Source organism: Myiozetetes cayanensis, unplaced genomic scaffold (assembly GCF_022539395.1).
Source record: "Myiozetetes cayanensis isolate MyiCay16 unplaced genomic scaffold, myiCay2020 scf10, whole genome shotgun sequence".
Classification (NCBI taxonomy): domain Eukaryota; kingdom Metazoa; phylum Chordata; class Aves; order Passeriformes; family Tyrannidae; genus Myiozetetes; species Myiozetetes cayanensis.
In genome coordinates this window covers 6,887,776-6,914,941 of record NW_026086605.1, presented here as the reverse complement: position 1 = coordinate 6,914,941, position 27,166 = coordinate 6,887,776, and the positions used below count along the sequence as shown (strand labels likewise).

Sequence of the window (27,166 nt, the reverse complement as noted above, 5' to 3'; positions counted from 1 at the left end):
GTTAAAAAAAACCAAAACACAACAAAACACTAGTCAGTCCCCAGAATTCTCCAGATTACATACAGAAACAGAAAGAAACACGGAAATATTGTGCAAATAGGTCAAACCACTTTCTGAGAGAGGTGATATTAACACATCTTTGCCTGGCTTCTCCAGAGAAAGTCTGTGTAAAATGCACTTTATGTCCAATCCTGCCTGCAGTAATTTTTGTGCAGTTTATGCAGCAATTTGTGCAGTTTGCCCTCAGAACAGAACTCCTGATCTCTCTGCACCTCCTCCCCGCGCTGCAGCCTTGGGAAATGTTCATGGCTGACGCTGGGCTGGGGGAAATGAGGGACTCCTGGTAGCTGCATTCCAGGCTTCTGCTGCAAAATGCAGCTGGCATGTTTGACCAGTCCTTTTTAAAGAACAACACACAATTTTTATTGAATTAGGTGTGATAAATGTTGTTCTCTGAATTAAATGCAATACGCGTTGCCTTATAAAAGCATTTGATTTCATCATATAGGGGATTTTAAATGTTCAGAGAGATGAATGATTATTTTCAGGTTATGAATATAATCTTTAACAATTTCTCTGAGACAAATTTCTTCATCTGAAAAAAAAGCATTCAGTGATTTTATGAAAATCAGCAAATGAAAGATGACATTCCTCCAGTCTCCATTATGAATTGCTTTCATTTTGTTCCATGTCAAACTTTACTCTCACACACCGAACTTCTGAAGCATTTGTAGCTTAATGAACAATAAAATGTACTCATCTTTCTGCTGTTTGCAATAAACGTGATTTGGAGGCTCTGTTTTGATCCTCCAGCGCAGCACTTCAGAAATAAATACAAATACCTTGCCATACAAGACAACTTCTTATTATGCTAATTTCTATAAGCTAATTAAATCTGCAATCTGCACACTCTCCAGTCTCTAATACGATCATAGATGTGCTTTAAACTAGTTGGCAATACTAATTTATTTTGTGTGAAACAGTCAAGACTTTCTCATCTGTAATCAGTCAAGTTTGACTGGGCAATAACTTTATATAAACAGTAGCATTTAGGGACTATAAAGTTAAAACTGAATTATCTTTAGTGCAGTAAGGAAGCTTAAGGTCAGATTTACTTTATAGCACGGTTGCCTGCCAAAAATATAAAAACATAACCTTCTGCATTGTATGCATGAGCACTTTCCAATATTTCAAGATCATAATGCCACCAGCATCGGAAGTGGGGATACATTCATCAAAAGCGACTTGATAATTTACAAAGGCAGCATAAAATTGTGGATTTTCAACTGCATAATCTTTAGACAGATAAACAAATTACAGCAGTGCACAAGCAGAAACAATATCCACTTGGCTGAGCATTCATTACTTCATGCGATCAGGCATCAGCGCAGCTCCCGAGCAGTGGGCAACCTTTGGTGGTTTAGGGCTCAGGAAGCATAAAATAACATGATGGTGAGGTAACCGACCATGGCATGATAGATGATGTTGCATGAAAGCTGTTTACAGCCCCATGTCTGTACAATCTGTAATGCCTACTGTGTAGCTGAGCACACCGTGCAGTGGCAATTTGTGCACGCTACCCTTTCCCTACCTGCGATCTAAATGCAGATTTACAACAGTTTTGGTTTGGAATAAAATATAGAACTGCTAAGGCAGAAAAATAAACTCTTTATTTGCCTATATGAAAAATTAATACAGCAAAATAATTGCCTGCATAAGAATATTTGATAGGTAATTACAACAAAAAAGCCTTTAAAAATTCAAATAACATATTTAAAGGATTTGTTACAGTCTAATCAGTTAATTAAAATTGGCTTTTACTTTCTTCACAGTTCCTTTTAAAGCTTCAAAGTGCAGGTCTGGAGTAAATTCTCACTGCAAGGCCATTGCTGCTCCCTGTGCAGAGCCACAGAAACCTGTAAGGTCGTTTTGCCCTTTCCTCTATCAGCTCAGCATTCTTTTCTAAGGACTGTTTTCTGGGCCAGAATCCCAGGGTGGCTTTGGGCTGGATAACTCCCGTGCTGGTACAGACCCACCGGTTAGAGCCCTGTGGCAGCCTGGCCTCAGCAACACCCATCACACTGCACAGGTGTTTCTGGAGATGCCCCCAGCTGCCTGATCACAGTTTGCAAATGCAAAGCTCCACAGACAGAATTCTGTGCACTTTCAAAGGTAAGCTCTGAGTGATCCAACTGACTGGGTTTTTGTTACACAGACACTGGGAATTGGGTAACTCACCTCACAGTTACAAACTTCTCCAGTGCTCTAACTTTGTTTTCCTTTGTTTAATTTTCTCCCATTATATCCAAGTTATAGCCCTCTAGATAATCAGAAAGAATTCCTTTCCCTCTGTAGTGTTTACACTCTTCAAGCCTTTGTGTACACTTCTATCTCCTTATTCATAGCTTTAAGAAAAAAAAATCTTCCCTCATTGGCCACTCTTTCCATGGTTTTAATCCTTTGTTCTTTAGGAATTTCATGGGCACCAAGTACTATCTGTAATATTTTGTGTAAAATCTCACTTTTTCACATGATGTTTTTGCATAAGAAGATCAAATAACACTGATTTGACATTACTATTTGACTATAAAGCCTGTATTTCTCATAAGCTTCACAGGTTTCTTTAGTAAATACTGCAGTAAATGCATTGCCTAAAATTTGGGTGAAACTTTTGAGATGTCGTGCAGAGGACTTCTTACACATTAAAGTGTGTGAGGAAGTGCATTGACTTGAAATTCGAGTAGCTACAGAAAACATGTTCCCAGCCTTTCAGGGAGTTATATACTGCAAAGCAAACAGTCTAATCACGAGATAAATAACCCTGATGAGAGAGAAACAGAAGGTTATAAACTTCAGGAGAGCAAGTTTCAAGGGTGTAATTAATTTAAACAGGGAAAAAAAAAAGCCATGAAGCTGTAGGACATGGATTTACTTGCAAAGATTATTTTCTGTAATTCACTCCCATTAAACTGCATTAATTATACAGGAACACACAGACAGACACGGGACTTTGGGCAATTTGGGGTTTGGAAAGTGTCACAGTCACATAGTCTGGTCGGCAAGACCCCCTTGCTGCAGCAGTGCTGGAATGTGGCAGCACATCCATTCCTGCATCACGCCCGCAGCCAGAGGGGCAGGAAAACCAGCTGGGAGCAGAGAGATGTGGGAGAGATCTCCTCAAATCCCACACCCCTTCCCTGCTCTGTTCTGGCCCTCTGGGGCAGCTGGCAGCCTAGGGCCAGCAGGACAGGGGGCCAGGTGCCACGAGCAGGCACACAGGGAACACAAGCAGGGTAAGCTGGCAGAGGCTGACCTGGTCCAGTGCTCCCACAGAAAGGGGCAGAGCAAAGTGGAGCAAGGCAGGAGGAAACGTCAGGAAAGGAAAACTCGAAGGGTCCTGAACCATATTTAGGTCATTTAACTTTGGACAGAGTTATCACCAACTTTACCCTATCTACTTACCCTAAAATCACAGCAGGAACTGTACGTTCTGAAAATGTTGCACAGCAATATCTTTAAGGCTCTAATGGAGTGTCTAAATGTAGGCATCTAATTGGTGCACCAGAGTTAGGGGCCTACTTGCTGGAGACTGCCCTCAGTCAGGGACAGTGACAGATTTGGTCCATCTAGGACTTACATATCCTTGGGAATACCTTGAGAAATCTACCCTTATGTAACTTAGGTGCCTCCAGCTGTTGCTGGACAGGTTCTTCTCTCAATTACATGACTTCTCAGCCAGCACCACTCGTACCTGCTTCCATCTGCGTCCCTGTTGAATCTTTGGGACAGGCAGTGCTGTAGGGTGGACTGGGCTGGGGCACTGGTAGGGCCTTTGTATTTTCTGTTACTGTCTTTAAAGCAGGCAGTTTCCCAGTGCTGTGCCCGCAGTACAGCACTGAGGAGCACAGAGGGGGCATGGGACAGAGGTCAGGCAGCCAGCGTTGGCAGCTCAGACACCAAAAGAAGCTTTTGGTCACTGCCAGCAGGTTACTGGGGACAAATCCACCCTCTGGGGTGCAAAACACTGGAAGCACCTCCCTTTCTTAGTGCCATGGTGTGCTCTCTGCAGCCTGGAGAGCGTCTGCCACAGGCAGGCTCAGGGACAGGCAGTTCTCCCAGCCCCAGGTGCAGAGCAGTGCGGTGTGGAGGCAGCGGGAGGCTGCAGGTCTGTACTTACTTTCAGAATGAGCTCCTTGGCTGAGTGGGACATCAGGATTCTGTCGCACCAGGCTGGACATCTCGTGTTCATGTACTGCTTTCCCTGGCTAGAATCCTCACTGTAGGGATAACTGCAAACAAATCCCAACCACATCCATCAGTGACTCTTTGCAAAGCATCCTGAAACCTCTGGCTCAAAGGGCCACACTAATTACAAAATTTCACTGGCAAAAAGCAGCTCTTCTGGACACCTCTTGTATATGTTTTTCTTTCCTCCTCCCCCCTTCCTTTTCATGTGCTTTCTCTATGTCTTTTCTCAGATATACAACCCTACATGTTAAGACACACACAGTTCAGAAAGTCTCACCTCCTGCCTTGTGCACATGAGAGTGTTTAAAGACAGCAAACTGTTTATCTATGTGGAAGTAGGAAAATCAGTTCAACAACAACTTCAAATCAGGCACTTGACTGTGACTGTGGAAAATGTATACAGAGAAGATGAAAAAGGAAACCTATGGAAAAAAAAAAAAGTTCATATCTGGATTTCTTCGCAGGATTCTCTCAAGGAGAGTTATCCAGGAACAATTTACAGAAAACAGAGTTCAGAGTGCTGGGATCACTGCAGCTGTACAAACCTCCCCTGGACAGATTCTTTTAGAGTGACAGAAGGGAAGACAGGACAAGACAGCAGGTTTTGCGGGGGATTCCTTCAGAACCAAGGAATCAGGAATGTGGTTTAGGGAAAACTATGCTGACTACATAAGATCCTGAAGCTCTCTATGAAATTGTATTAAGAAAAAGTACATTATTTTGTAAAGATATCTTGAACAGAAGCTGATTAAATGGTAGTTATGCTCTGGGGTCATCACAAACGTGCTGTGGCATCTCCAGTGCATTCTAATGTAGCTTTAGAAGGCAAAAGAAACTGTTTATTTTACTCTGCAGGATCTAACTAGAGTTAACACACCTGTGTGAGCCCATGGGCTGAAATCTTCTGAAGCACCTGAAGGGCAAACTCTGGCTCAACCTCAGCAGGCTGAGGCCAAAGTTCCTCTTATCTCTTACAAGTGTTCTCACTGGTTTAGTATGATAGAACTTTGTATTTGATGATGGCTCATCACACTGTAAGGCCCCCTGTTTTCCAAAATGGCATAGAGGAGTAGCCAAGGAGGGGTTTGGAGAAATCCAGAGGGTTTGTGACAGGCTCAATTTCTTGAACGTTCGGCCTGAGCGAATTAAAGTTTGCCCTTGATAAATGTCTTAAAAAAATAAATCTACATAAGTCTGTGTGAGTGCATTTAAAATGACATTTGCATTTTATTCTGCTCATCACTGAATTCATAAAGGAAATACTGAGGTTTTTCTGATATGTGTGTTAAAATAAAATTTCTGGTATCGTAACAAAAGGGTTTGCACGCTTGAAGAGAAACTTATTTACCACCCTGCTTGGTGTGATGCTCTGAAACAGACATATAGCTCTCTACCAAATGGGTTTACAAGCTACACTGCCATTACAAAGATTAGCCATGGCAAACGTCCAAGAAAAGCGTTCTGAGCGTACTGGAACAAACCAGTGATCTCAGTACCTTTTCCACCTCATCAAACCTAACAAGACTCATTTTCAAAACATATTATGAGAATTCAATTTGCTGCTTCACTGACATACAGAAGTACAGCTTATTTCTGAGTGTCTGTGAAATATTTTGATGATGTAATACTATTGGTAGTAGAAGCTCTTTGTCTGCAATTTAAGGGTTGACTTTTTCTCGTAACCTCTTACTTCAGTTACTCCAGAACCCCACATAACTGAAGCTACTTTCTGTGACTTAAGGTATAAGAATCAATCACATTTCACATAATCCTTCCTTTTAGGCTATTAACTGTATGGCTTTTGAAGTATGATGTTCCATGCCTAGAATGATCTGTTACTGCTATGTGTTACAGCATTTCACCCAAGAGCCTATACTCTATGAAATGGTATTTATCAATTTGCTTTATTGATCTTAATGTTATCTCAGGGTGAAAACTTCTGCAAATTTTTCAAGGTCTTTAGCACCGATCAGCCAGTCAAGAAGTTACTGTAGTTTACAAGTATCTTTGACAAATCAGATTTCTAATGGCTGGGACAGAGATAAAAATAAATGCTGCAAAAGTTATCCAGACAAAATGACCTGTAGGTAATAACTTAATACAGTGGGGTAAGCTCTTCTTTTTATAAGGCAGAATCCTTCCTTCCAGCCAGAAGTGTGGAGGGTTCTGTCTTGCTGCACTCTAATAAGCCTTCTCCCTCCCTCCATCCCCTTTGGGGTGTGCAAGTCCCACTCTCAGTGAAATGCTGACACTCACATAATAAAAAATCCTAATGAGATACATGCCCAAAAAATAAGGGCAAGTAACTATTTGCTCTCCTCCTTCATGCTCTAGAGGGGTCAAAATTTGGAATATGCAGGATTCTTTTGTAGATGGGCAAACAGTGGTCATATCTAAATAGGACTCAAAATTTCCATGAGGGATTCTTTTTTTCTGTGACTCATTGGATTGTGGGTACAGGATACTTCAGTTTGTTATATGCTACTGATCATAAATAGATTTTTGCAAATAAGAGCTCTGTTAGGGGTTTCTGGAATAAAACTCATGGAAGAAATTTTTGTGAAGCATGCTGCTGAATGTGAAGTATTCCAGGCCAAAACTGTCCAAATACCATACACCCCTGAAGTTGTCTCCATCAAACTGTTCTGTAGCTAAATGAATATGGCATGAAAATAGTGTGACTGCTTCCAGAACTGAATCACCTGCCTGTGAGCTCTGAAGCTTTTGCTTAGTTGGGAGTGTTTTTAAGGGTCTTCTCCCCAAAGGATACTCTGGTGTCTTACATGACGTTACCTCCTTTGGATGCCTTCCCACCAGCTGGTGGGATTATAAACCAGTCAAGACAAGCAATGGAAAGAGAAGCCTGAGAGATGCACAAGCATTTTGGGAAGCCAGGCTGATGATTCCGGTGCTGCTACAACAGAAAATGTCGCGGAATTAAAGACTCAGGGAAAATGTCCAAAGCCTCAGACCTGTCCCGGTCCAGCACTCAGTGCCAGCCACGGACACGAGCTCTGTGCCCAGGAGATGGCCCCTGGGTGTGCTGTGCATGTGTGTGCTGGGCTGGCACTCGGCCCCACAGCCAGGGCTTCAGGAAAACTGGGACACAAAGGCACAACATTCTCTTTGCTCCTTCCCACCCAGCCTCTGCCCAGACAGCACAGATCATGATGGAGCCCAGGGAACTAGAAAATATTTCCACTGGCTTCAGTGGGTAACCAAGACACGAGTGTGCCAATACACACTGATATTTGACCATTCTGGTTTTGTTCTTTCCAGGGTGGCTTCACAATTTCCCTCCTCCTTCCTTCCTTTCAACCCCACTTCTCACCTGCTTCTTTGCCATCAGACATGAATAGTCTCTTTCAAAGAATACTGTAAATTTAAGGTTGTGTGCGTGCAAAAAGCAGAACCATTCTTGTAATACCCATCTTCCAAAAGACATTGAGTATAATATTGTCTACAATCAAGTGCATTAAACTAGATTTGTTTGCTGGCATCTCCAGCCTCTTGAAACACATTCAATCCAAGCAAATAAGGAACTCACGGTTCTTAATTCAAAACTAAGTAATTCTAGTTAACAGATTTTTCTCATCTTTGAATTGTAGAAATAATTACAGGTTTGATGAAAACAAATGCAGATCTAATAAAAAATAATTTTAAAGGCCTCTACATCAAATAATCAAAAGTTAAAAATTCCAGTGTCAGTCTCCAGAGGGAAAGTGTTGTGCCATCTTTCTGTGCTTGCATCATTAGTCTTAACCACCAGGACGGTGACTGTGGTAGAGGAAAAGGGAGAACCAACTCTCCATGCCCCAGAATTACACAGGAAAGGATGTATTTTTCTCCCCTATCAGCAGAATTCTGCCTCAATCACAATCCACCTTGTGCAGTGCAGAGAAAACAGTGATCTTGAGAAGGAATAGTGAGTGCTCGTGTAAAAATGATGACATAACAGATAAAGGCCTCTAGGTACCACTGAAACATAAATGATAAACAGATACAGGTGCTGTAGGCCAGGTAAGGCTGTACACACTTCCTAACCTTAGGAGGCTGTATGGTTACAGGTGATGTCACCATCACAGCCATCATCGATAGTTTGTTACACACACTATTATATCTACTTAAAAATGCAATGGGGAAATGAGGAATTCCATGTGGAACAACTTTTCTGCCCTGTTTAAAACAGGAGCAAAGTTGGAATTTAGGACCTTAACCACTCATGTCAGCAGAGTAATAGCAGAATTAATAGCAGAATTAGAATTAGAATTAATTAATAGCAGAAATAGTCTGATATTCTCTGTGTATGCCAGTCAGCAGAGTTATGCAAAATGCACTTGGACTGTGCCTGCACTGGATGATGGAGGGACAGGCAGTTTTAGAGCTGAAGTATCTCTTTGAAAGGCCTGTACAATTTATCTCCAGTTGTTTAGGATTTGCTTTTTCTCAGTATGTTGCTTCTAGCTGCTTTTCCATCTTATTTCACAAACTTTTGTTTCAGTTACGCTTATTTAATCAGGATTACGGTCAGGTGGGTTTTCTGAATAAAACTTCCAGCAACACCACTCATATAATGCTCAATGTTGCTGAAATTTAACCAAACACTTTGATGAATTGCTAACTCTGTTAATAAGGAGCAGGCTGTCCAGTGAACTACTGGTGTCACAGTCAATAATGATGAGAGCTACTTGGCAACTGTTTAGGGAAAATAAACCATTAAGAGGGTCAGTAATATCAGAGCACTACTGCTGTTGACAGGTATTGTCAAAGATGATTAGACACCTTTACAAAAATGCTTACTGCAGGGTGAAAAGCCTTCCGACATCGTAAACCATCCTGTCAGCAGAGCCTTAACTTGAAACACATGCCAACAATGCTGTGTATATAAATGTCTCCTTAACTGGCATTTCCAGTCAGGAAAAATGCTCCTAATGAACTCTTCTCTTGTGTAAGAATGGATAAAATCTGCTAGTGACATGAGTGAAATGTACTTTCCAACAGGAAACAATGAAATCCCTTTGGAGGACTCTCACCTTTACCAGTTTGCTCCCAGCTCGTGGAGAGCACAGGGGACATGTCCTGCTCCTGGAAACACTCTGGGTGCTGCTCTGGGGACTCTGCTTTCTACACTCAACACACTTCCAGTGGCAGTGGAGGGAGTGTGGCAGCACCCACTGGGCAACAGAGAGGAAAATTCATCTGTTTGATCTTTTTTAGTATGATAAAGGTCACTCTGAACAACTGTGCATTGTACATCCAGGTTCAAATGCAGATGTTTTGGCAAACTTGATCATGTTTCAGGGAGTGGAAATGCCTCCTTGTACTCATCTGTCAATTGTCCACACACTTTATATTACTGATTTTTTCTAATACAGAATATTTAAGACGGAAAGGACTAACAAAGCATCAGTGAAAATTGAGCTCTTTATGGGAAGAGCTGAGACACAGTTTTGATTTGGTCTACAGTTTGGTTTCTGAACTTGGGTATGAGTACTCACACTTACTAAACCTTCTCTCACTTTTAGGTCTTTCTATTTACATATGACATTGAGAGAGAACTTCAAAAGTGAAAAAATTCCAACCACTCTTCATCAGGAAATTATTTCCTATTTTTGTATTTTCTAAGAAAATGGAGGACCAATTTATCTTCAGCTCTGACACACTCTCAGATTGACTAAGTTACTTTTACCCAAAGCAAGGATAGTGAACGTAGACTGCCAGTTCAACCTTCAGGCACTCCAAAAATTGTAAGGTCAAAGAGAAAAAATAAAAATATTTTCATGTTTTTAATTGACACTCAGCATTAGTGTGAGCTGGTACATGAGTGATTTCAATAAAATATCATTCAACCAATCCAAGTATGACATCTAATTTTTGTCAGCTTCCAGATCCTCAGTTTCTTCCTTCAAACTGAATAATCACTTTTTATTTCCCTGAACCTGAAAGGGAGATTTGCATTCCCTAGTCCTCTTCCTAACAAATGACCCCACGTAATTTATCTTCATATGCTCATCTTAGGCAGCAGATCTAAGCTGAGCAGTAAGAAACACTGCTGTTTGAATTAAATTAGCTGCTTCATATGTACCAAAACACTAACGAGCCTTGGTGATGCTCTGCGAGCCAACTGGCCACGATACACCTCTCACTTCAGCCAAATCAGGAGGGCAAACACAGTAGTTAAAGTACAATGCGTTAAACAGCTGCTACTTGCACAGGCTACACTAACACCATGGTGATCACACCAACAATCGGAGTCAAAGGTGACAGTGGGAAGGGGGGGTCACCCGGGCAAACCAGCAGCAAAGGGCACGAAGGGTAAACAGGACTCGAGCCCTGAGTCCGGGCACAACACAAAACAGGAGGGTTAATGACTCGGTGGCTTTCTCAGAGTCCTTCTTACAGCTTTATGTTGGGCATATTGCTTTTTGGCTTAACTCCTCTGGAAAATCTGGGTCTGCAATACGCTTCAGAGGGAGCGCTCCTGTATCACCAGTGTCACTCTGGGCCTTTTTCTGTTTAAAAAAAAACCCCACACAAACCCAGAGCCCCTTTGTTTTTCCAGAGAGCAAAACGCAGCCCTCCACTTTGTGCCCAGAACAGTGCCCACAGTGGAGATCTAACAGACCTGGGTTATTTGGCAATACTAAAATGGATTATTGGGCAATACTGGTGCATCGGTGAGGGGACACTGAGGGACACACTAATGGCTTTAGTAATAGCAATGTTGTGCCCCACTCAGCGTGTGCAATACTGTCACTATTACAAGCGGGTAAGTGGAATTATGAATAATGTTGGCTTGTTTGGAAGGACCCAGTGCTGGCTTGTTCCAGCAGAACAGCCTGATATTACTGCATGTGACTGTGCTTGAGCTCGTGGCCCTTTCTGGGAATGTGCCTGGCTTAGAGCATGTTACTTCGGGGCTGTATTCCATAAAGTCTCATACTGGAAAAAAATAACTGGGAAGCTGAGGCAAGAGGTGGGGCAGAGTTCAGGCTCCAAACTACTGGGCTCATCAGCAGCATGTTCAGACAGGAATACAACAATGGACAGTCTGGCTGGCAGCAAAGTCCACAAGCTCTTTAGAATTTGCTTTCCTTTCTGCTTGCAGTATGGTCTGTGGTCCCAACTCACACATGGTATACAGTAACACTCAGTCCTTGAAACCTTTTTCCTTTCTTTTTCCCTTTGCCACCATTCCTTAAACCAAACAGAACTGCTTACATGGGTAATTCTCTTCAGTTCCTCACATATTAAAGAAACACCCTATTTCAATTTGGAAATTAATTGCGAATGATGGTTAGAGTGGCACTGATTTAATATGAGGAGAAAAAAGGAGATAAGATCTGTCTAAAAAGCCATTGTAATGATTAAATTCTAATGGTTTTGGAGGAAATGACAGCTGTCTCTCTGCTTCCAGCTGGGAAGCTGTTTCTGTGCTCCAGCCTTGTATACTGGAAGCACCCAGACAACTGCATCATGTCCTGTGGGAATTTGTTCCCTGGGGGCTGAGAGATCTATGTGTCATTTCAGATACCTCACTAATACCTGGGAGGGGTTTTACAGTGCACGAGTAGGTATTAAGTATTTCTGTTCAGTGGACAATAATTCTTAATTGACAAAAAAAAAAGTTACAAAAGTACCTGATAAAGTAAGCATAGAAATAATTTAGGGCTTTCACACTTTTTACTCTATTTGAGAGCCCAGCTCCTCCTGTAGTGGGACAACAGGACCCAGCAGCATTACTGAGGTGATGTTCTAGGAAATGGGAATCCTGTTGGCTTCAGGAGTACAGCAGGCAATGTGTGTGTGACCTGAGAGCACGCAGTGAGGACACTGGAAAGGAAGGGCAGCCTGCTGACACCTAAACCATAATTTTGTCCATCTGTTTCACACACAAGAGTGACCTTGGGGCTCTGTGCACTGGCACCCTCAGGGCTGGGTAGAGCAGGCAGGGCTGTTCTGCTCTGGACAGTCTCTGTAGAAGGGAAGGAACAAGGGAATATTCTGGGCTTGGCTTCCTGCAGAGCAGGCAAATCAGACCAGAAAAATGCATGTATCGTTGTGCAAACTACCTGAGAATAGAGAAAGGTCATGGGACAAAATACAAGGGCAGAGAAAAAACAGATTATAGGCTAAATAAGATTCTGGCAGAATTAGGAACCAGTGCCAGAGAGAATTCCAAAGGAGAAGCACTCTGCCGAGAGTAAATGAGATTCAACTTGTCTCCTGGTGAGAAGTGTCAAAGCCAAGACACTGCCAGTGCAGAGGGCGTGCTTGAGACAAATATCACACAGGGGGTATCTAAGACACAAACGTATGTCCAACCAGTGAATTACATGACAGCCTAATTCAACAACAAGAGTAGGTCACTTTAAGAGAATGATTAATACATGAGATTGCTGTGCATGCAGCCTTATCTGAGAGCAAACCTTGTACGTGGGCGTGAACTCTTGCTAAAGTCAGCTCCTATCTTTGCTACACAACAGCTACAAGAATAATTATAATAATTAATGGAGAACAGTGATAAAGGTAACAATTGCCCACCTGTATATTGACAGACCACAATGTTGTTACTTCTTTTTTCACACCTCCTGCCCTTTGCAGTGATTGCTGACTACCACGAAGTCCTTTGCAGCCTCACACTGGGCTGTTTGCTCACAGCCAGGCTGTTCAGCCCCTGAGTGACAGAGCTTACAGAGTTTAAAATGCTGAATTGTATTTAGTCTCCAATGGCTCAGGTTGCTATGGGCTACATTAGATCACAAAGGGTAATGAGATGAAAACATGAATATTCACTATATAAAGCAAAAGGCCTCAAAATATAGGAGCATAGGAATGGATGAATAATGTCTGAAAAATACTCTATTGGCAGGATTTTTTACAGCCTGTCTAAGGCAGCAGGCCTGCCATGCAGCCCGTGGCTCCTTGTTAAGCTGTGACCCCCTCCCAGGCTGCCCTGGGCTGTTCTCCCTGGGCAGAACCTGCCAGGAGCCCCACGGACACAGCACCAGCACAGACATGTGGGGTCCACAGCGGGTGGGATAAGGCTCTTTGCCTCAGAAGTCCATTCACTGCATTCCTGGCACACTCCTCTGAGGTACGGGCTGTGAGCTGACAGGGCTCAGGCACATACATGAAGAATTGGAAGGAACTCGGAATTGAAGAGGCATTTAGGAAAATACTTGGATATCAAGTGCCCTGTTGAACAGAGAGGAGATAACCAAGAGGCCTGCAGATGCTATCAGTGCTATGGAATCACAGAAACAAGGAATGGTTGGATTGGAGGGGGCCTTAAGCTCCATCAAGGCTTTGTCCTGGATGCCTCTGAGGGGTGACTACCTGAGCACCCCTCCCTCTGCACTGCAGCACGATGGGCACCCTGGGCAGAAGGGAGGATTCACATCACATCAAGCAGGCATATGTCTTAAACTAAATGAAAGTATTGCACTGGAGAAAAACAATAGATTTGAGTTCCAAAAGTATGCCTGCAGAGGTGCTATTTTCAGATGTGGCTGTAGGAGAGCTCAGAAGTGGCTCTCGAATTCTTCCCACGTGCAAAGGGAACTGGGAGGTCCTGAAGCTGACATGCACTAACAGAGAGTCTGTCGAGACCTTGTGCAAACCCCCTTGCATGTACAGTAACAGGAATTGCTGTGCTGCCTTAATAGCATTCCATTTACAGATACAAATTCAATTTTTAACTAGGAATTCTCACAGAACTATTATATAAATATATAACTACAAAATCTAACATATGATTAAAAATACGAATGTATTTATATAAAATCCAACAAATGCCGTTTGCATTTTGCTTAGTAGTTTGAAAACTTAGAACTGAACTGCTGTTTCAAAAGGGCAAAAAAAAGAAGACAAATAGTGGATTAATTGCTAAATAAAAACAAACAGCCTCGATTTAATTTAAATTAAACTAAGGCCAAAATCAGCATTTGCCTGCCATTTCATCACTCCTGCCAAGGCTCTGGTCTCCATTCCTAGAGGTTTTTTCACATTTTGTCCTGTGAACTGCAGAAGGAACTCTGACAGCACAACTCAGCTCCCTCCTGCCCATACAGGCGGGTGGCTGGCCCTGACAGCATCCTCTCCTTCTGTACTTGTCCTTTTGACCTCATGCCTGCTGCACTCAGAACGAGTAACCCAAGGCAGATATGCTACAGGGGTAGGAAAATCCCCCTGCAACAGCCTGGGCAGGGGGCTCTTCTTCTGTGATCCTGCCCTGAACCAATGGGAAGCAGGTCTCTTTATTTTTTGTTTTGAAACCTCTCATGTCAAGTTTCAGCCCACAATAAATGTAATAGTCATTACAAACTCGTAAAGTCTTGAAAAACAGCTTTTCTAAATACAGAATTGACTGCCCTGGCTTTTAGTGATTTAAGCCAGGTCTACGAGGTTGTACTGACTCAGTTGCAGTGTTTTATCAGCCTTTCCCAAGGGACAGTCAGAGTAACACACCTTCCTGCAGAGGGTTTAAACGAGGGGTGTCCTCACTCAGAACACCACACAGCACGGAAGGTTTGCAGTAACTTGGTAGTTCTCTTCCAAATGCCAACTGAGAAGAGCTGTTTGGGGATGTTCCTGTTTCCTCCATGGCTGGCTGGACTTGGCAAATGCAGCAATGACAGGAGAGGCCTTGGGTAGTTCGATTACTTACAGAATTATCTGTACTACTGCTTAGAGACAAGCAAGAATTCAGCAGTGTACCAAAAATATTGTGAAGTATTCTTGGCTCAGTACAGAGTCTCCATTCTCTACAGAATTAAAAAGTAAAATTTTTTACGCTTTCTACAACATCAGAATTTTACTTTTAGAAACCATTAGCACAGGGAGTAGAAAGAAAATAAGAAAAGCTTTATATGAAGTTCAGTTTTTAAAAGCTGGCATTAAAACATAATGTAGTAGCTGGGAATATGCAGAGATCTATTTTTTTGCCAAGACCTGCGATGAGAAGATCCTGAGATGTTTTCTCTAACAGGTGATAAGAGTTAAGTGCTCTCCCTGGTCACTGGATGTGGTTTACAGCGAGTTGAGAAGATCAGGTAACAAACTGCAGGACAGCACGTAGCACTCTGCACATGAACTTTGAAGAGCAAAATGAAACCAAGAGCTATAAATACAGTGAAGAACAAAAGTCCAGCAGGATATTACAACCCATCATTTCATTATGGAATTTTATAGTGAGAAAATCACTCCAGGAAGTCAACATTTCTATCACTACCTACACTGAAATGCTGACTTGGTGTCACGAAAACCTAGAAATGAGAAGGGCTGACAGCTTCAGAGTTTTAGGTTCCTAAATAAAAAGGTAAGAACAATCTTGAGCTTTTTTAAAACGAGTTTGCATTTTTTCATACTTTAGACAGTGTATTTTACAGGAAAGCACATAAAAAACCGCCTTTTGTTTTTCTCACTTACTAATCTCTTCTTTATTATTTTCCCTAAATCCCAGACAGCAAGAGTGGTAACTCTTCCCTATTGCTCCTGTACTGGCTCACAGATTGTCAGCTTCCCAAACATTTATGAATATGGGAGTTTTTTATCAATGTATTAAAGCAGTTTAGCAGTTCTTTAGTACAGTGACTTCCTTAAAAAAACGTATCAGTATAAAGATATATGTCTATATGCCTGCCATGGCTTCATTTGAAATTAAGAAAAATGGACAGAGAAATTAACTGTAAAAGGTGCAGATATATTAACATCACACAATTAAGACAGAAATGCAAAGAAAGTCCTCTCCATGCAGATTAGTAGAACAGAAGAAATCCTTCCATAATTTCAAATGAGAACAGGGAATATGCAAGAGTCACTGGTTTTCCCTGGGCACAAAGCCCCTGATTAACAATGGGCACTGGGTATGCAGGTAGGTCTGGGATATCATGCTGCCCTGGGTGCCAGGCAGGGCAGAGAGGTCAAACAGGGTCACTTCAGGGCAGCCTGTTTCTACCTGGCTCTACTTACACCTGAGGAACCAGATCATGGTGTCAGGCCACTCTAGCAGGAGTGTTGAAAACAAACCCCTAAAACTGCCTAGGGGAAAATTTTGGCCCCACTGATGTTAACTACAAAAATACCACTGACTCTTTCAACCCCAGGCCAGCTACGGCAGTGTATCAGCAAGATCTCATGATAAAGTCCAGAGAATAAGCAGCTTATGCTGATAAAAAATGAATTTATAAGTAACTTAGTCTGCTGCGACTCAAAGGGCCGTGACCTTTTCCATCTATCTCAAGAGTACACTGAATTTCCAGCATCCCTTTTGAAGGAAAAAGGTACAAGTAAGACAGAAATGCAACTGTGCTATCGATTTGTAGAACTCTACATACAAATCAGGCAATTAACTGTATGCACAAATGATAAAGCAAATGAAAGAAAGAGAAGACTGTCCTGACTGCCCTTTCCTTTTTCTGGGAGCTGTGAAAGGCAGGACTAGACCTGTCCAGTAGCATTTTAACTGAGGTACTCTGTCTGCATCCCATGATGTAAGTCTGGAACACCAAAGATCAAGAACAGAAGCAGAGCGTGATTCACAGACTAAATCAATGGACCACAATTAAAATATCAAATTCTGAAATACTACTTAAAGGCTGTAATTACAATTGCTTACAACTTCCTTCTAAATTCCAGTGCTTGCTAACTAAGCCCCTAAGCCTGACACAAAAGTGACCAGGGCTTTCTCTCTCCCTCCCTTTGGTGACAAAGCCCTTGTTTGATGCATTTGTAGAACAAATGGATACACCACACACTTTCTAGCTAAGAATAACAAGAAACCAAAATACACAGAACTCCTGTAGATAAAAATTTACAAACAGTATACAAAAGTAACTCAATCATCATAAGCTACAGGAAAGAAAAACAAAGGAAAAATGGAGGAAAAACTACTGGCAGTGAAACCAAGACATTTAGGGCCATATATTTAATTCCTTTCTTTCATGAGTGAAAAGGTTCCAAGTTAATAAGAAAATGTCCTACTTTAAAACCATTGCTTTCTGCCCATTCAAAATACCTGGTTTTGCAGTTAATAGCACACTGTGGTCATTATTTCAATACAAAGAAAAATGAATCATATTATTTCTTTGGGGAAAATCAATGTGTTTGGTTGTATCAATAAAATGATCTCACTGACCTGCAGTAACTCCTGCAGCTCAGCAGCACCTCACTCACTTCCTGAGCCTGGGGCATAGCAAAGACCAGGGGAGGGGCATCAGGAAGCCCTGGGCACATGACACAGGACATGAGGAGGGATGGGTGAAAAAAGCCCCATGATGTAAATCCAGCTTGCTCTTTGCAAATGCATGAGTTTAGCCTGTTGGTTTCATATATTGTATTTTTTTCCAATATTCTCATATTCAATTCTCGTATTTTATCAATATTCTCTGCTTAAGTTTGAAGAAATTTTGTGTTACATAAACTCAGTGTCAGCATCCCTTCCATGTCAGCTTTCAGCATATAAAAATTTATTACTATTTATTATTATATTACCCAGTTGTTAAGAAGGAAACAGAGTGAGTAGGACTAAGACACACAGAGAGTACTCACACCAAGCTTCTGATCTTTGCATGACACTGAACTGCACTTACAGAGTGGGCTGAAGAATCTGCAAACTATTCATGCAACAGCATATGTTTGCTAAGCCTTTCTCTGGCTGAAAGCACTAATGTTGGAGAAATCAAGTATAAGAGTTGGTCTGATAAAAAAATCTTATCACTGCCCCTCACCTCCTTTTCCCTGAGCAGGTACAGGACGAGTGGGACACACTCAGATGTACACACTGCTGGTCTCCTGTTACCATCCTCAATCAATAAGGACAATTTAGAGCGGTGGTAACCTCTCTGTGCATACTCCCACTGTCCCAAGGGATCAATACAATCAGTATCACAGCTGGCTGCTGAGAAGTAATGAGATTATGATCACCAAAAGGCAAGCTTTCCAAATTTTTTCCTAGTGTATGCCAAAACATTATACTTTTCTATCTGTCAATAAAGGGTAAAATAGTAACATTTAAAAATACTGTATCTATAAAAAAAGAAGCATATAAAAAGCACGGGTTTATCTGTCTTTTTTCTATAATTTCTTCAACTTTTTCTTTGTGAATGCAGTATTCCTTTCCCTTTAAAGCAACTGTGAGATTTGATTTCTTCATTCTTGGGAAGGGATCACACATGTTTAAAATGGCACCAAATTTTCCACAGGTTTTCCCTGACGAGGACTGCCCCTTGCAAAAAGTTTGTGTTTGTACGATAGCAATCCTTGTCTAGTCACGGTTAAAATTCACCTCCGGGATGCAGCTGACTAAAATCATGCACGTGTATTAAACCAGCCAAGTTGTTTTAACAGTCTTAGCAGTTACATAATGTTTACTGAAACTGAAGAAGCAGAATCTAAGTTCCTGTCCTCTTTCCTCATCCCCCTCTCGGATCTCTCCGCGTGACGGCCCCGGGCTCTGCCACCTCCACGAGTGGTGCCGCTGCTCACAACCATCAGACAGCTTCAGGCAGAGACTGTCTTTATGGCTGCAATGAAGTAACTGAACAGGTGGTCTGGGCCCAGTGCTTAAAAGTCTGCACACATCTCTGAGCACACAATCCCACCAGGTCTGTTTTGAGAGCAGCTATAAAGGACAGGATCAGTGGGACCAGGACAATGAGCTCCAGAGCTCCACTGGCACGCGGTTCACGGAGCGATGGAGGGGGTGTGGGTGAAGGAACATCCATGAAAGGAACACTGACCATCATAATTTCTGCAGTAAGTATGGAAACACTCACATTTCACCTACAGCAGAAGTAACTATTACGGTTTAGCTAGTTAAATAAATAGATTATATATGAATCTTACCTGGGAGGAAATGAGATGTCCAGTTCATACAATCTGTCTTTAAAGACTGACAGCTCTCTGTCAAATTCTAAAAGCTATAAAAGATAGAAATAAAGGCAGTTACTCTTTAATGCTGAACTGCAGCACTTTAAAAATACTACATTATATAAAAGGAAATAAACAGAGACTTTGATTACACAGCTTGAGGTACAGCCCTCATAGAATAGTTTTTAGAACACAGTCCAAAACACTCTGGACTATTTTGATGCATAAACAGTGCATTGAGAAAAGTGTTCAAAACATTCATTTTCCTATCAGTGAAACATGTAACAGTCTCTTCACAGTGCTGACCTGCATGTGCACTTACACTGCAAGGTGTAACTCTTCAAATTTCATTATCAACCTTTTCAGAGACAAACCAGACTAGCATTAAAAAATACAGCAAACTGATGTTCTAATCAGCCCATGAGAATGTCAGCAAAATGTGTGATTTTACTTTGTATTGTCTTTAGCTCAGATAAGGAGGTACAATGAAAGCAAGGATGTGCACATTACTCTTCCCAAGCAGACAAGGGGTGTCCCACACACGTATTCCGGAGGTGCAGGGCAGACAGACACAGAGGGATGTGACAGGAGGTAAAGGTGTTCCCAGGCAGCAGCTGAGACAGAGTGCCAGGAACAGGTGTTTAACAGAGATGTTCATAAGTCTAGATTTAATGTCCTGCATAAATATTAGTCCTTGCCACATTTGTTTTCCCCTGGACCTCTACAGAGAGAATAAATATCCACAATCTTTGTTCATAAACAAAAACCTGCTCACAGCAACTCAATGATAATCGTCCCCATTAAACCCATAATTGTTCTGATGGACACAAACGACCTTACTCCCGAGCCTGGCTGGGGTGCAGCCCGGCATCCCAGGGAATTAGTGAGCTAAAGACAAATGCTCATCATGGCACGGTGCTGCCCTGGCTCCGAGGGCCACTTTCTGTCCTGACGGGCGTCACAGTGCTGTCCCATGTTTGCCCACTGTTCATTAATCATGTCCCATCTCACAGCTGTGCTGATACCATTGTATGAATGGCAGAGGTTCCCAAAGAAATGAGATTGTGTCCCCCTTTCCCCTCTGCCACCTCATAAATCATTCCTGAAACGTGCAATTAGCAGCTACTTGTACACATTAATTATCTGTGTGAAAAGCAGCTACCTGAACCACCTGCACTGCTGATTAGCTCCTCTCTATGGCCCACCCAGCTCTCCCAGCCTCTCCTTGAGCTGTAACCAGGTACCTTTGCACAAGGATGCCACGGGACGGGCAGCCTGCCCTACTTTAGTGCCTCCAACACCAAACTCCGTGATGGTGGCCCTGGAAAACATCCTGTGATACCAATAACTGTGGGCAGTTTGTACACGTTTCAATGCCCGACCAAAAGCCTGAGAATTCAAAATGTTTGGATAAATAGATAGATAAAATAGAAACTTACAGGACGTATCTAATAATATACTCAATCTTAAAAAAGTTGGGTGGTTCAGGCACTCACTATTCTCACTGAAGCACTCTCAATGCACTTCAGTAAAAAATGAATGTTTTCATTACCACGCACGTTTGCAGGCTGTGATCCTGTATTTCAGTATGCATAGGCAGATGTATGGCCACAACACATGCACAGTGGCTACGGAAACAAATGTTACCACCCCTTTCGTGCTCCACGTGTCTCCACCTTAAGGATATCTGGGACTGGAAAACAAGCTGCCATCCCCAGTTAAAACTACTATTGGAAATATGTGTCTATTAATATGGTGCAAATACGTGTTTCCTTCTGCTCCAAGTAAACAGCTCAGGGCAGGGAAGGGAAGGCATCAGGAAAAAGGGCTATTTCTGAAGTGTTAAACTGGAGGACTGAGTGAAAGAACAATGCTCCACAGAACACAATGGTATAAATTACTCATGGGCATCCCGAGGGCTGGCGACCTTCAATAGATGCATTGTCCTCTCACACCAATTCACACTTTCAAAATTTTATACATTCAGATTGTTCTTGCTGGGATGATATTTGCAAACTCAGTGGAGCCCGGGGTTTGGAGGACAAAGCATTCGGACGTGCATTATTATCCAGGGAAGTTTCTGCTGTGTTTATTTGCTGCTGTTGTGTGTAGCCGTGCCTGTGCTATGCAGATGAGTTACTGACACTGTGGACAGATAACAGGGACAAGACAGTATTGTGTGTTGTGCTCTGTCAGTTCCCCAGGTTTCACCAGGTAAAGGGACAGCTTCAACCTGAAGTAACACAGCCAAAGCCCAACCAGGTGCCTGGAAGTATTTAGGGAATGCTCGTGGTGGAGAATTCATCCTCCCATGTAAAACAGTCAAGTGTTTTCACTGCATTATTTGCAAAAACTTTTATTTCCTGCTATATATTAAGTAATTATGTACTTCAACAAATAATTTTTTCCTAGCTGTTAAGTGACTGCGTTGCAGAATCTGTAACCTTCTGTCCAAACACGTGCACAAAGTGAGCAGACACACACCTGCTCACTCTTACAGGGCAAGGACAGGTTATCTGTGCTCAGGGCTGCGCAGTGGGACCCCCTCACAACCTCTCTGTGTTTACTTGGCAGCATTGGTGAGGAGACCAAGGGGAGAGATGATGAAAACCTGAACTGTGCATTTTGAGAAAACTCCAGTTATGTTTTCAGTATAAGGGCATGTTTTAACTACTATTTTTTGGTACGAAAAGCACTTGGGTTCCCATAAACCTCAAAATGCATGATTTTTGGTGAAAACCCAAGGTGTTCACTAGGTCTTGTCACAAACAAATGTCACTGTCACTCAACTCAACTTTGGTAAGAGAAGGCACAGCCTGACATGGACATCAGTGAACTGTGTCTGCTTTAGGACAGGGACACGGGTGTCTGGAGCAACCTGGCGTGACAGAAAATGAATGAAAATTAATATTGGTGAGGCGATACTGAGGAACAGTCAGGTTTTCACAGGATAATGTCTTTGCTTTTAAAACATCTAACATTTGTTTTTAAAAAACCCAACATACTCCGTTCATGGCAATTTTCAGCTCACTCATTTCCATACTGTACCCCAAGCAGCACTGTGAATAGTGCCATTGCTGTTAACAGTGAACATGAGTACGTCTGTCACTCTAAATGCCTTAAAAATGACAAAGAAATTAAGTTTGAAGGCTAAAAATCAATACATTGTTCTTATTTAATTTACTTATTACAAGATCATCCTTAAGGACCAAATCTTTAAGGAGTCACGTGACACATTGGGGTAATTTGAGCAATTACACAGAGATTTTAAGATGCTCATTCCAGAACTGTCTCCTGGTTCATTCCAGAATTATATGTGACAGGCAGTTCAGAAGATTGCTTTTTCCCCTCAACTCAGTTTCACCAACGTGTTTATACCTAAATGAGTGCGAGGATGACACGTGGTCTGTTTTACCTGTTGCAACATGGAGTTGCTGATGTTATCTCAAGATCTCTGCAATGTCCAGTGACCAGCCCAACATGAATGTTTGATTAACACCTTCCAAATGAAAATACCAGCCACCCCTACGAGTAGTATGTCTATAGCTGGTAGTGCCTGTGAGCCCCTGTGACCCCACGCTGCAGGGAATCCGGGCAGCGTGTGTGGGAATGACTGCATTTGCAGTAAAGGATATTTCCTATTTAATTTGAGGAGAATTACAGGTGTTTAGGGGTGATGCCTGTGCCGTTTGCAGTGCCCATTGGCTCTTCAGGGAATTACCAGGACTGCTGGTTTTCCAGGGTGCTGTGCTGTTTGTACAACCTGCTGAAGGGAGTTTTACTTTCCCCTCCCTTCTCTTGGCAGCGCTGTAATGTGCATTTATGTGCCAGGGTGAAGGAGAAAAGGATGCATAAAATACTAAATTTCAACATCATGTAGCTTGACAGTAATCAAAGGGTTATAACAGAGTTTAGGTAGTTGCAGAAATCAAGGTAATTCTGCTTGCTTCACTTTAAAGCAGAGAGGCACCACTAAAAGTCCACTGGTGCACTGCAATGGACCACCTTGGCTAAAATCACACACGTATGAACCCCTTTAAACAGTGCAACTTAATTCAGTCATTGGAGTAGAACAACGGCAATTACTCATCAAGACCTACAGACCAAAGTCAGAGCACTGGCAGATCAGGAGGTGATATTAGCAGCATTTATCAAATCCATCTGCAGGGCCCACCAGAGAATTCACAGCTGTGAAAGGGAAATGAAGTTTCAGACCAAAAAGAGGAGATGAGCATACAGAAATGACCTCAGAGAATTAAAACATGTGGACACTGATCACCGTAACCTCCTTTGCCAGTCTTGTAGAGCACATATTTTTTTCCAAGACTTCGGAAATGCAGTAATTTTATCCAGCTTTCCAGTCACAGCAAATTATTTAGAAACTGATTCAGCAGTCTAATGATTTCAAATCAAGGTCTGTGGAAATGCTGATCCCTCCCACTTATCCATGAAAATGTCATACACAACTCTGCCTGATTTTAAAGTTACTGCTTTCTCTAGCAGACTTTGTAAAATGATCCATACTATATATTTTAAATCTTAATCTTCTTTCTTTCATGAAACCACTCTTTAAAATTCTGTTCTACAGAAAAAAACCCAAATAATTGAATATAAATGTACCAATTATGCTTGTTTTGTCTAATATTCTATTTCATATGTATGCATCCTGAATGGCAGTGTTGTCAAATCACAAATGCCCACATAAATGCGGATCTATGACACACAGAGAAACGGCACTGCAGAGCCTGTTCTCAGCATCAGGGGGCTGAGGAGGCACAGCAGCACACAGGAGGGCTCCCTGGGCCTGGACTTCAGGCTGACACTACTGGTATGGATAGGCTGTCAGTCCAACACCCTGCTGGCAGCAGGGCTCTGTCACCCCTCTGATCTGCAGTATGCACCAGAGAATCCAGATATGCAGACTTTTGTTACTTGAAAAACAACAGAATCGGGAATCAGAACCTCTTGTACTAAAGAAATTAGTTGTCAGTAAGGAGACTACAGTACATGCAAAGGGTAAACTCGTTAAGAAGCTAAAAGCACTGATGCAGGTTAATCCCAGGCTCCCGCTCTTGCAGTGAACTCTCTGCTGACCACAGGAGCCTTTCACAGCCTGAGGACTCTCCCTGTCCAAACACTGCCCTGCAGCAGCAATCACATCCCATCCTCCCCACTGGCTGTGCCTGGCAGAGCATCCCCAGATCCCCAGACCACAGCCCCCTCCCCCTGTGCCCCAGCCCGACCCCTCCAGCTGATGGTACCTGCTCTCCAGTACATCACAGTGATGTGAGGGCAGTGTGGCCCATGAGCCAGTGGCAGTGCCCTGTGACTACCAGCTGGTCACAGCCAAATGCACTTTCTGATAGGAAAAAGTGGATTTTGTCACTCACTTTCCTGGGATTCCAATGCTTACCTTGATTTAAAAAATGTGACTTTGCAAAACTGCATTCATGAAAACTGCCGTTTTCACAACTTTGCTGGGACACTAAAATGTTATTGTAATAATTCATACAATGTGCACAACAGCTTGTGACACAGTTCCTTCAAAATATCAGGAGCAACTGAGTGGACACTGACTTTGAAACCAAAAGATTTTAATTAGGAATACCCTACTTGCAAATGTGACACACTCAGTGGATTATTTCATTAAACTTTATATGTTTTGTTACTGTGAAATGTTAGTTTGTCCCACTGCAATTTGGCAAGAGTATGAAATATGGAGAATACAGGTCAGCATTAACCATTCTTGAAAAGTGGTTCAAAATGGGACTTTCTTGAGGAAAGACTATGAAACATGTTTCTTACTTGGGCAAAACTCCTACTGTGGGTGGAAGCTTCCCCCAGGCAAGGCCTATAAGGCAGGCTTGGCTGACACGAGTGTTTTGGGGAACAGGCAAGACCCCAGAGGCATCTGAATGTCGGAGTGCCCCTGCGGGTGTCTCGTGAGTTCCAGTCACCCATCTTTCCCCCCCACCCACAGAGAGTGGGGTATCTCACAAGGTCATCTGGGACTTCCAGACACCCAACACTGGAGGTGCTCCTCTACCAGTGGGGATTCAAACTTGTGCCCCACTGCTGTGGAGCTGCTGGGCTCCAGCAGTTGGGTGCTGGGGAAGGCTGGGCAGGACTCCCACCTCTCTGGGCTCAGGCAGTGAGGGGTGTGGGGCCACTCCTGGGAGCAGCCAAGATGAGGATTTCGGCTTGTGCTTCCTATACTGTTTTTCTTTCCACATCTATGTAACAAAAATAGACAAAGTCTTCAGACAAGGGATCAAAACCCATTGCTGCATCCTTGCAACTGGGTACCCCACTCTCATCTCTAGCTGTGCTTTTTGTATCAAAGTGTCCTTAAGTATTAATCCTCAAGTTAAACTCACTATTTGCTAGTCTGTCTGTGTGTGTGCCCATCTCTGTGCACCCATCCCTCTGGCAAGTTGTATACCCGGAGAATGCAAGAGGACTGGGCTACTGCAGAGAGATGGTGAAAAAACAATTAAGCACCTTTCTCTCTTTATTTGGCTTGCCGTGGGCTTTGGGCAAGATGTGGAAGCCCAGGCAAGGTGCTTGTGTGCATGGATACTGTAACTGTAAGGGGTGACAGTGAGATCCATAAACTGAAGGACTGGAATGCAGGTGCAAATGTTGCCTCCCTGGATATTCTTTTGCATGTCACACAGGTTAAAGAGGGTACCTCAGGCAAAGCATGTTAGGAGATCATGCTACAGTCTGGATTACATAGTGCAAATACAGATGCTGAACCTACTCTTTGAACTAGACCTAAACAACGACCAATGCCTAAAAAAAAATAAATATAGCACAGTACAACTGAATTAGCCTTAGGCCTTACAGCAGCTGTTTAAAACAGCACAGGGGGCAAATGGTCATGAAATAATATTTGTAACTTTGTGCTGTGGGCAGATTCTACACCAGAATAAATTATTTATTTGAAGCTGGTAGTAAATACCTAACCCAGCACATCTGGATTGACTTGTGCTTGCAATGTGGCTTTACATTTGTGTTTCCCAGTGAGAACAATTTATTGGTAATATTTCTTATTGCTGTCATTGCTCATTTTGCAGTTTATCCAAAGGCGTATCAACTAACCAGTAACTTAAGCAAACGCAATTCCAAGCATGAAAATGCTGTTTCTGAATAAAAGAACAGAGCAAGAAGCCATTTTCCTACTAGTACTTTATGAAAATCAGGCATCTCAGATGACCCCCTTAAATAAGAGAGGCAGTTTCAGGATGCACAGGATTTCCCTATGACCAGTCCAAGGTAGCAATGGTCCTAAGCAATCAATTTCCTTCCTCTATCCTAATTTGCCCTTATACATCATATTCAAGATTTTATCTGGACAGGGGCTGGTTGGCTCAGTGGATAAACCTCTGCCTTTTCACCTCTGGGATCATGGTTCAAGTCAAACCCTGATGAAATGCACTTGATCGTCCTAATCTAGTTCCTAGTGGACAGTATTCCCATTATCTTTAAAAGGGTCAGAGCCAAGGCCATTGGAAAGAGTGCATTGTGCTATATCTTGTCTGTTGATTAATACATTTTCAGTGACGCCAGATCCTTAACCTTCATCAGCACACATATTCTCACAAAAAGCTTAATAGAGGTCCCTCGTGGACTAAACCTTTCTGCTCAATTTGCACATCATTTCATAATTTCCTGGGAATACTAAAAAAAAACCCACAAATAAATTACTTACAATTTAAAAGTATGTTTGCCTGAACTGTTTGCAATAACACCTCTAAGTTAATTAGCCTGATACCAGATCACTTTAAATCACTACTTCTCAGAGGGAGAACAAGACCTTTATTACTCAATTCATTTTTACATCATAAGCTTCTTCTCATACCATAACAGATGAAGCTGAACAGACACACAGAATAAAGGGAATTTATTCTGTGAAGGGAGTTCACTGTTCAAAACACAAAACCTGAGTAAGAACGTACTCTCCGTAGGAGTTCACTGTTTGCCCTCTGCATCAAGAGAACTGATGGACAATTAGAGTAAGAAATGGAATCACTTCCATCCATGG

The 27,166-nt window shown here is 42.4% G+C and overlaps 1 protein-coding gene across 2 annotated transcripts in view; it reads right to left on the bottom strand.

The window, feature by feature from the left end:
* INPP5A (inositol polyphosphate-5-phosphatase A) overlaps positions 1-27,166 on the bottom strand; it is a 188,897-nt gene that overhangs the window by 1,642 nt on the left and 160,089 nt on the right. For both annotated transcript variants that reach the window (XM_050335517.1, XM_050335526.1), the window contains exons 12-13: positions 19,096-19,169; positions 4,178-4,289 (exon numbers count right to left, since the gene is read on the bottom strand). In XM_050335517.1, coding sequence (XP_050191474.1) covers positions 4,178-4,289; positions 19,096-19,169 — 186 coding nt within the window. The remainder of the gene's footprint in view (positions 1-4,177; positions 4,290-19,095; positions 19,170-27,166) is intronic.